The sequence below is a fragment of the Patagioenas fasciata genome, chromosome 17, assembly GCF_037038585.1.
Source record: "Patagioenas fasciata isolate bPatFas1 chromosome 17, bPatFas1.hap1, whole genome shotgun sequence".
In the NCBI taxonomy this organism is placed as follows: Eukaryota; Metazoa; Chordata; class Aves; order Columbiformes; family Columbidae; genus Patagioenas; species Patagioenas fasciata.
The window spans coordinates 14,611,831-14,622,360 of NC_092536.1; the positions used below are offsets into that span (position 1 = coordinate 14,611,831).

General features: G+C 58.2%; 1 protein-coding gene across 1 annotated transcript; it reads right to left on the reverse strand.

The window, feature by feature from the left end:
* Positions 1–310: 310 nt before the first annotated feature.
* Positions 311–2,210, reverse strand: LOC139829260 (zinc finger protein 541-like). The gene is made up of 4 exons (XM_071815950.1): positions 2,082–2,210; positions 1,542–1,663; positions 760–1,100; positions 311–683 (listed from the first exon to the last, which is right to left on the reverse strand). The coding sequence occupies exons 3-4, from the start codon at positions 918–920 to the stop codon at positions 449–451; spliced, it is 396 nt and encodes a 131-aa protein (XP_071672051.1). The 5' UTR covers positions 921–1,100; positions 1,542–1,663; positions 2,082–2,210; the 3' UTR covers positions 311–448.
* Positions 2,211–10,530: the final 8,320 nt, after the last annotated feature.

The window sequence follows — 10,530 nt, forward strand, 5'->3', positions numbered from 1 at the left end:
AAAGATGCAATAGGACAACAGAAACGTTGGGTTCTGTCAAGAAAAGATGTGATAAGACAAGGAAAAGTTGGGTTTTGTTGAGAAAAAATGCGATAGGACAAGGAAAAGTTGGGTTTTGTTGAGAAAAGATGCGATAGGACAATGGAAACGTCAGGTTTCGTCAAGAAAAGGTGCGATACAACAATGGGTACGATACGAGAAGGAAAAGTTGGGTTTATGTCAAGAAAAGACGCGCTATAACAAGGAAAAGTTGGGTTTTGTCAAGAAAAGGTGCGATAGGACAATGGAAACGTTGGGTTTGGTCAAGAAAAGGTGCGACATGATAATGGGTACGATACGAGAAGGAAAAGTTGGGTTTTGGGGACAAAAGGCGCGATACGGGACAGCGGAAAACGAGCCAACCAGGTGGAGCGGAGAGCAAGAAACACACGGAAAAACGTCACTATTTCTACCCAAAAGGCAGCGTTGGGAGCCCCAAGAGCAGCGACGACCCCCCCGGGGCCCAGGTGGGGTGGGCCAGGCACCCAATGCGTGCGATACCTGGGTCGGGCGCCTGCGGGTCGGTGTCCATGTCCCCCCAGGGCTTCCAGACCAGCTCCGCGCGCTCCTCGTCCTGCTGCGCCTGCGCTGGGTCGCGCAGGGCCGGCAGCTCCGCCTGGAAGCCGCTCCCCACGTTGATCTGCCTGGAGAGGGGACGGGAGGCGGTGACGGGGACCGCGGCGGCGCGGCGGGGGGGACGGGGGCGTTCTGAGCGCTCACGGCATCATCGTGCTCCGATCGGCACCGAAACCGCGCGGTTCGGCCGAAAACCACAGGGATTCGCTCCGAGACGCGGCAGAGTGGGAGAGACGCCCTGCGAGGGCTCGGAACAACAAAGCGTTGCCGGGGTTCCGCCGCGACATCAGCGCCGCCGGTGACATCAGCGCCTCGTGTTCCGTTCGGAATGGACGTCAATGGGTCCTGGTGGGCCAAACGAGGGGCAGGAAAAGCGCGACGCACCCGTTTTGCGCCCGTTTTTGGTGGTTTGGGGACTCACGGCCGGACGCTGATTTTGGGGGCGTCCTTCACCAGGCACAATCCCAAGTCGCCGTCCATTCTGCCTGCGGGATATTGAGAAATAGAGGGGAAAAGCAACGCTCAGGATCAAAATCATCGTGCCGAGACCGTTCCTCGGCGTCACAACCACAAATTGTCCCAATTCCCATCGTTTTGGTGAAATCGGTCGCTGATGGATCATCCCAATGGGGTTTTGCAGTCGATCGCAGCACTCGGGTGGTTTTTACACCCGATATCACAGCGAAACCCTGGGGGGTTGTTTCCATCCCATATTCCACAAAATCACCCATTTTGGGGGTTTTTGGGGAGCACAAGCTCTGCGTTTGTCACCACAAACCAGCGAGGGGACGCCGAACCCAAACCGGGTTCACCGGGCGGTTTTACACCGGGATCGCTCGGCCCGGGTTGAGATAAACCCCCGTAAACCACAACCATAAAGCGGGGTGTTCCCCCCAAAGCGCTACGTGGGGACATCCGCATCGCACCGAATTAACCCCGCGGGGCGGCAGAAAGCGCTTCAATCCCGGTGTCGGGATCACGAGGGGTTTCGGCCTCCGTCGCCTTTTTGCTGCGAGATCTTCCCATCCGGAGACGCATTTTCGGTGAGCTGGGCAACATCGAACAAGAAAAGGGTTAAAGGTGGAAAATGCACAAAATCACACGGGCGTTTATCTGCTTTTCCTCCTTTTTTGGCTCAAAAGCAAGCGGCGAACCCCAAAATGAGGGGTCTGGGGACCCTCCGGTCCTGCTGATGCTTCCTCCCTTTCACCCAACTCGAGGCGATCGCCGGGTTCCGTATTTCGGATCAATAACCCAGCGGGAGCCTGGAGCCTCCCAGAGCCCGTCCCTGGGGTAGCGGCCGCCGAGCGCGTCCCCATAGCGTTATTTGGGTGTAATTTGGGGGGTTTTGGGGCACGTAGCACCCTTGGTTCAGCCAGGGACACACACACGGGTGCTCCGGCGAGCAACTCCGGCACCGCCGGTTGCCGAATCATCGCACAACCATCCAAGTACTCCTCACCCACCTCGTTCCTTGTCACTGGAACCAACACCGGGATCACCAGGGGGGTGTTTTCGGACAGCGTCGGGGGTTCGGAGGCGCCGTTTCCATCTCCCAACGATGGTTTCGCGGTGTTTGCATCGCCCGCGTCGCGCACCTGAGCACAAACGGAACCGGGAGCGTCGGTGGCGCTGGAGGATATCAAAGCGCTTTGCAAACTGCTCTTCCCAATTATTTCTTCATTATATAACGAGGATAATAAAACCCGCTACGCTAAACACAACCCAAACCGGGCGGGAGCGCGCAACGCGAATCTTTACACCGCAGCGATTCCCTATTTCTCGTTTTCTCACCCCGTCGTCTCCACTCAATCGGCAGCGACTTTCACAAATCATCCAGTTATGCACAATTTGGTAACGACCCCCGCAAAGGGCTTCGACGGCACCGCCAACCCCCTCGCCGCCTTCGCTCAGATCCCCGCTCAATGAGCAGCACCCACGGGTGCCCGTTACCTGCCCCCTCTCGGCGTCCACCGACCACCCGTGGTTCCGGCACATGGAGACGCCGCCATCCTCAACCGGAGCAGCCGCCAAGTGGCTAAAGTGACAAAAATCAGGATAAATAGGTAAAAAAATCAACATGATAAAGCCGCGGCGCTTTTAGAACAGATGGCGTAGTCGGCACTGAAGCTCCAGGCAGGTGGAGCTTGCCCGGTGGAATCAATCGGCGTTCGGTCTCAAAGGTTTCAACCCAAAAGGGTTAAATAACAAGGATTAATAAATACTGACCCTCATTAATAAATACTGATTGTCACTAATAAACAGTGACCGTCACTAATAAATACTGATCGTTATTAATAAATACTGACCATCATTAATAAATACTGATCATCATTAATAAATACTCACAATCATTAATCGATACTGATTGTCATTAATAAATACTGACTGTTATTAATAAATACTGATCATCATTAATAAATACTCGCCATCATTAATCAATACTGATCATCATTAATAGTGACGGTCATTAATAAATACTGATCGTCATTAATAAATACTAACCATTATTAATAAATGCCGATCACCATTAACAAATACTGATCATCATTAATAAATAATAATCATCCTTAATAAATACCATCATTAATCAATACTGATTGTCATTAAGAAATACTGACCGCCATTAATAAATACTGGCCATTATTAATAAATACTGGTGGTTATTAATAAATACTAATTGTCATTAATAAATACTAACCATCATTAATAAATACTGGTTGTTATTAATAAATACTGATCACTATTAATAAATTATGACCATCATTGGTAAATACTGATCATTAGTAACCAGGCTCAGGTTGGGCTCCAGGTTGGGCTCAAGGCTCAGATTGGGCTCCAGGCTCAGGTTGGGCTCTAGGTTGGGCTCCAGGCTCAGGTTGGGCTCCAGGTCAGGCTCAAGGCTCAGGATGGGCTCCAGGTTCAGGTTGGGCTCCAGGTTGGGCTCCAGGCTCAGGCTGGGCTCCAGGTCGGGCTCCAGGCTCAGACTGGGCTCCAGGTCGGGCTCCAGCGCTTCCCCGCAGAGCAGCCCGGGGCTCTGGGCAAAGCCACGCAGCTCGTCGCCCAAGGGAAACAGGTCCATGGTCACCGGGCTCCAAACACCCCGGAGCAAAAACCAGAGCGGCCCCAGGACACCCGGGCTCCCAAAGAGCCTGGAAAAGGGACACAAAGAGTTAAATTGGGGGGAGTGAAGTGGCTGCTGATGCTGAGAAACCCCCGGGGGTTCGGGGCTGGGGGGAAAGGGGGGATCTGTATGAAAACTGCTCTGGGGAAAAGGGGGAAGGGGTTGGGCTGCACGGGAATGGGAGGAGGGACGGGAAAACGGGAGAGGGAAACGGGGGAAGAGGGAAAAGGGGGGAAAGGGGGAAAAAGGGGGGAAAGAGGGAAAAGGGGGAAAAAGGGAAAAGAGGGAAAAAGGGAGGAAAGAGGGAAAAGGGGGAAAAAGCAAGGAAAGAGGGAAAAGGGGAAAAAGGGGGAAAGAGGGAAAAGGGGGAAAGAGGGAAAAGGGGGAAAAAGGGAGGAAAGAGGGAAAAGGGGGAAAAAGCAAGGAAAGAGGGAAAAGGGGGAAAAAGGGGGAAAGAGGGAAAAAGGGGGGAAAGAGGGAAAAAGAGGGAAAAAGCGAGGAAAGAGGGAAAAGAGGGAAAAAGGGGGGAAAGAAGGAAAAATAGGGAAAAAGCGAGGAAAGAGGGAAAGGGGGGGAAAAGGGAAGAAACAGGGATAAAGGGGGAAAAGAGGGATAAGATGGAAAGACGGGGGAAGAGGGAAAGGGGGGAAAGAAGGGAAAAGAGGGAAGAGGGAAAAGGGGAGAAAAGGGGGGAAAGAGGAAAAAGGGGGAAAAGGGGGGAAAAGGGAAAAAGGGGGAAGAGGGAAAAGAGGGGGAAGAGGGGGGGAAGAGGAAAAAGAGGGAAAAAGGGGGCAAAGAGGGATAAAGGGGAAAGAGGGAAAAGGGCGGAAAGAGGGAAAAGAGGGATAAAGGGGGAAAGAGGGAAAAGGCGGAAAAGGGGGGGAAGAAGGAAAAAGGGAGAAAAAGGGGGAAAAGAGGGGGAAGAGGGAAAAAGGGGGGAAAGGGAGAAAAAGGGGGGAAACAGGGATAAAGGGGGAAAGAGGGAAAAGAGGGAAAAAGGGGGGGAAAAGGGGGAAGAGGGAAAAGGGGGGAAAGAGGGAAAAGAGGGAAAAACGGCGGAAAGAGGGAAAAGAGGGAAAAAGGGGGGGAAGGGAAAAAGGGGGGAAAGAGGGATAAAGGGGGAAAGAGGGAAAAGAGGGAAAAGGGGGAGGAAAGAGAGAAAAAGTCTGTGGGGGGATTGATGGCGGATCCGCCCCAGCCCCGGGGTCTCTCCTGGAGGGGAGGGACGGGCGGGCTCCAGCGGGGGTGCTGAGGAGATGAGGGGACACGAGGGGCCCCGAGGGACACGAGGGGACGATGAGGGGACCCGAGGGACACGAGGGGACACGATGGGACATGAAAGGACACGAGGGACCCGAGGGGACGCGATCTCCTCACCCGGTGTTTCCCGCCCCGGCGCTTCCCGCCCGCCGGCGCCGCGGCCACGCCCCCTCGCCGCCGGCCACGCCCCCTCGCCGGCGTCACGTCCGGGAGTGTGTGGCGGGAAAAGGCGGGAGGGAGGAGAGGGAGGCGCCGCCGTTTTGGTGGAGGTTGTGAGGGGAACTGGGGGTCGGCGTGAGGGGCATTGGGGGTCGGTGTGGGGGGAGGAATTGGGGTCGGCGTGAGGGGCATTGGGGGTCGGTGTGAGGGGGGGATTTGGGGGGCAGTGTGGTGGTGGGGATTTGGGGTCGGTGTGAGGGGGGAATTGGGGGGCGGTGTGGGAGAGGAACTGAGGGTCGGTGTGAGCAGGACATTGGGGGTCGGTGTGGGGAGGAATTGAGGATCGGTGGGGGGGTTTGGGGGGTCGGTGTGAGGGGGAATTGGGGGTCGGTGTGGGGGAAGTTGGGGGTTGGTCTGGGGAGGATTTGAGGGGTCAGTGTGGGGAGGATTTGGGGGTCGATGTGAGGGGCATTAGGGGTTGGTGTGGGGGGCAGGAACTGGGGGTCAGTGTGTGGGGGGGCATTGGGGGTCGGTGCGAGGGGGAATTAGGGTCCAGTGGGGGGGCACTGGGGGTCGGTGTTTGAGGGGGGAATTGGGGGGTCGGTGTGGGGGGGTCAGTGCAGGGGGGGCCTTGGGGGTTGGTGTGAGGGGGCATTGGGGGTCAGTCTGGGGAGGAATTGGGGGTCGGTGTGGGGGGGGGCATTGGGGATCAGTGTGGGGGGAATTGGGGGTCGGTGTGGGGGGGAATTGGGGTCTGGTGTGGGGGGGGGGACATTGGGGGTCGGTGTGGGGGGGAAGTTGGGGGTTGGTCTGGGGAGGATTTGAGGGGTCAGTCTGGGGAGGATTTGGGGGTCGATGTGAGGGGCATTAGGGGTTGGTGTGGGGGGCGTTGGGGGTCAGTGCGAGGGGGAATTAGGGTCCGGGGGGGGATTGGGGGTCGGTGTTTGAGGGGGGAACTGGGGGGTTGGTGTGCGGGGGCATCCTTGGGGGTCGGTGTGAGGGGGCATTGGGGGTCAGTCTGGGGAGGAATTGGGGGTCGGGGGGGCATTTGGGGGTCGGTGGGGGGGAGCTGGGGGTCGGGGTTTGGGGGGAGCTGGGGGTCGGGTGGGGGGTGGATTGAGGGTCGGTGTGAAGGGAATGGGGGGGCCATGAGGGGAACGGAGGCGCAGAAACAACTTTACAGCCTCCGGAGCCATGAACCTCCACACCCCGCAGGGCTCCAGAGCAGCTGCGTTCGTTTCGCCGTCGGGCGCAAGGGGAGCGATGGTTCCACCCCTCGTGCGCCGCTCCGAGCGGCAGGAGCTGCGTTTAAATACAGCGAGGTGCTCATGTCCCAGCGACCCCGGAGCGCCCGCGCACATCCATAACCTTTCCCGCTCATCACTGCCGTAGTCTCCGCCTGGACGCCCCCTGTTCGCCTGCGCGGCGCCACCTGGTGCTCTGGAGGAGGGGTCTTTGGATGAAGGCTCCTTCAGCTTCCTCAGGTTTGGCTCCTTGTGTTGAATGGACTGGGACCCAAGCTCCAGGTCGGTTGAACCCAGCCTGGCACCCCCTTTTTGCTGTAAATCTCGGTTCTCTCGTCCCCTCGAGTTCACAGCTGGTGCCGTAAAACTCCTGATCCTGGCACTGCTGGGTTCTGGTTTCCTTACCATGAGTTCACCTAAAGCTCTGAACTAAGGGCTCGTGTGGCTCAGCCCTAAAGTGTTGGCTCGTTAGTGGGCACCCAATTATGTTTTGTTAACCCTTAAAATGTTCGTGCCCTCTATCAGACCCAGGAGTTCGGGCGGGGATTCAGTTCAGGAGGGACCCGGGAGTAACCCTAAGGACCCAGTAGTTGGGGGGTGTCAAGGGTTAAGATCGTGAAACCGTGGGGACCCCTAATGTCCCCAGGGGCCATTGTGACATCCTGGGGACCCTGCATTGTCCCCAGGGTGTTGTGACACCATGGGGACCCACTTTGTCCCCAGGGCCCATTGTGACGTCTCAGGATCCCCCATTGTCCCCAGGGCCCATTGTGACATTCTGGGGACCCCAAATGTCCCCAGGGCCCATTGTGACATTCTGGGGACCCCCTTTGTCCCCAGGGCCCATTGTGACATCCCAGAACCCCAATTTGTCCTCAGGGCCCATTGTGACATCCTGGGGACCCCCTTTGTCCCCAGGGCCCATCGTGGCACCGAGGGGACCCCCCCCTAGTCCCCAGGGCCCATTGTGGCACCATGGACACCCCCTTTGTCCCCAGGGCCCATTGTGACATCCCAGGACCCCACCTTGTCCCCAGGGTCCCTTCTGACAGGGTGGGGACCCCCCTTTCTCCCCAGGGCTCATTGTGACGTCCCAGGACCCCTCGTTGTCCCCAGTGCCCATTGTGACATCCTGGGGACCCCCCTTGTCCCCAGGGCCCATTGTGAAATCCGGGGAACCCCCTGGTCTCCAGTGCCCATAGTGGTACCGTGGGGACTCGTCCTGTCACTTGGGTCCATTGTGACACCATGGGGACCCCGCCTTTGTCCCCAGTACCCATTGTGACATCCTGGGGACCCCTTTGTCCCCGGGGCCCATTGTGACATCCTGGGGACCCCCCTTTGTCCCCAAGGCCCATTGTGACACCGTGGGGACCCCACTTCTTTCCAGGGCCCATTGTGGCATTCTGGGGACTTCCTTTGTCCCCAGGGCCCATTGTGACATCCTGGAGACCCCCTTTATCCCCAGAACTCGTTGTCGCACCATGGGGACCCCCTTTGTCACTGGGGCCCATTGTGACATCCCAGGACCCCCCACTGTCCCCAGGGCCCATTGTGACACCGTGGGGACCCCGCCTTTTCCCCAGGGCCCATTGTGACGTCTCAGGACCCCCTTTGTCCCCAGGGCCCACTGTGGCACCATGGGGACCCCCTTTGTCCTCTGGGCCCATTGTGACATTCCAGGACCCCACTTTGTCCCCAGGGCCCATTGTGACACCGTGGGGACCACCCTTTTTCCCCAGGGCTCATTGTGACAATTAAGGGACCCCCTTTGTCCCCAGGGCCCATTTTGACATCCCAGGACCCCACTTTGTCCCCAGTGCTCATTGTGAAATTCTGGGGACCCCCCCCTTGTCCTCAGGGCTCATTGTGACAGCCGAGGACCTTACTTTGTCCCCAGGGCCCATTGTGACATCCCAGGACCCCCCACTGTCTCCAGTGCCCATTGTGACATCATGGGGACCACCCTTTTTCCCCAGGGCTCATTGTGACGTCCCAGGACCCCTTGTTGTCCCCAGGCCCCATCGTGACATCCTGGGGACCCCCCTTGTCTCCAGGGCCCATAGTGGCACTGTGGGGACTCATCACTTGGGCCCATTGTGACATCCTGGAGACCCCCCTTTATCCCCAGGGCCCATTGTGACACCGTGGAGACCCCATTTGTCACTGGGGCCCATTGTGACATCCCAGGACACCCCATTGTCCCCAGGGCCCACTGAGACATCCCGGCGACCACCCTTTGTCCCCAGGGCCCATTATGCACATTCAGGGGACACCCCTTTGTCCCCAAGGCCCATTGTGACATCCTGGGGAGACCCCATTGTCCCCAAGGCCCATTGTGGCACCATGGGGACCCCCTTTGTCCCCAGTGCCCATTGTGACATCTTAGGACCCCACTTTGTCCCCAGGGCCCATTGTGACATCCTGGGGACCACCTGTGTCCCCAGGGCCCATTGTGACATCCCAGGAGCCACCGTTGTCCCCAGGGCCCATTGTGACATCCTGGGGACCCCCTTGTCCCCAGTGTCCATTGTGGCATCCTGGGACCCCCGTTGTCCCCAGGGCCCATTGTGGCACCATGTGGACCCCCTTTTTCCTGAGGGCCCATTATAACGTCCCAGGACCCCCCATTGTCCCCTGGGCCCATTGTGACATCCTGGGGTCCCCCTTTTGTCCCCTGGGCCCATTGTGACACTGTGGGGATCTCCTTTGTCCCCAGGGACCATTGTGACACTGTGGGGACCCCCTTTGTCCCCAGGGCCCATTGTGACATCCTGGGGAATCCCTTTGTCTCCAGGGCCCATTGTGACGTCCCAGGACCCTGCTTTGTCCCCGGGGCCCATTGTGACATCCTGGGGAACCGCTTTGTCCCCAGGACCCATTGTGACGTCCCAGGACCCCCCCTTGTCCCCAGGGCTCATTGTGATGTCCCTGGATCCCCATTGTCCCCAGAGCCCATTGTGATGTCCTGGGAACCCCCTTTGACCCCAGGCTCCATTGTGACACCATGGGGACCCCCTCTTGTCCCCAGGGCCCATCGTGGCACCATGGGGACCCCCTTGTCACTGGGGACCCATTGTGACACTATGGGGACCCCCCTTTGTGCCCAGGGCCCATTGTAACATCCTGGGGACCCCCTTGCCTCCAGGGCCCCTTGTGACATCAAAGGATCACCCTTTGTCCCCAGGACCCATTGTGACATCCCAGGACCCCACTTACTCCCCAGGGCCCATTGTGGCACCATGAGGACCCCCTTTGTCACTGGTGCCCATTGTGACATCCCAGGACCCCCCATTGTCTGCAGAGCCCATTGTGACACTATAGGGACCCCCCTTGTCACTGAGGACCCATTGTGACACCATGGGCACCTCCCCTTGTCGTCAGAGCCCATCGTGACATCCCAAAACCCCCAATTGTCTCCAGGGCCCATTGTGACATCCTGGGGACCTCCCTTTCTCCCCAGGGCCCATTGTGACGTTCCAGGAACCCCCATTGTCCTCAGGGCCCATTGTGACATTCAGGGGACCCCCTTTGTCTTCAGGGCCCATTGCGACACCATGGAGACCCCATTTGTCACTCGGGCCCATTGTGACATCCTAGGACCCCCCATTGTCCCCAAGGCCCATTGCGACATCCTAGGACCCCCCTTTGTCCTCAGGGCCCATTGTGACATTCAGGGCACCCCTCTTTGTCCCCAGGGCCCATTCTGATACCATGGGGACCACTTTGTCCCCAGGGCCCACTGTGACATCCTGGGGACGCCCTTTGTCCCCAGGGCCCATTTTGACACCATGTGCACCCCCCTTTGTGCCCAGGGCCGATTGTGACATCCTGGGGACCCTCTTTGTCCCCAGGGCCCATTGTGACATCCTGGGGACACCCCATTGTCCCCAGGGCCCATTGTGAACATCCTGGGGACCCCCTTGTCCCCAGGGCCCATCGTGGCACCGTGGGGACCCCCCGTTGTCCCCAGGGCCTATAGTGACACCGTGGGTACCCCCTTTGTCCCCAGTGCCCATTGTGACATCCTGGGGACCCCCCTTGTCCCCAGGGCTTATTGTGACATCCTGGGGACCGCCTTTGTCCCCAGGGCCCATTGTGACATCCCAGGACCCCAAGTTGTCCCCA

Excerpts from the sequence above, each read along its gene's own strand:
- LOC139829260 (XM_071815950.1), bottom strand. The coding sequence starts at position 920 with ATGTCACCGGCGGCGCTGATGTCGCGGCGGAACCCCGGCAACGCTTTG. Across the intron at positions 684-759 it reads GATCGGAGCACGATGATGCC|GCAGATCAACGTGGGGAGCG; the intron begins GTGAGCGCTCAG and ends TCCCCTCTCCAG.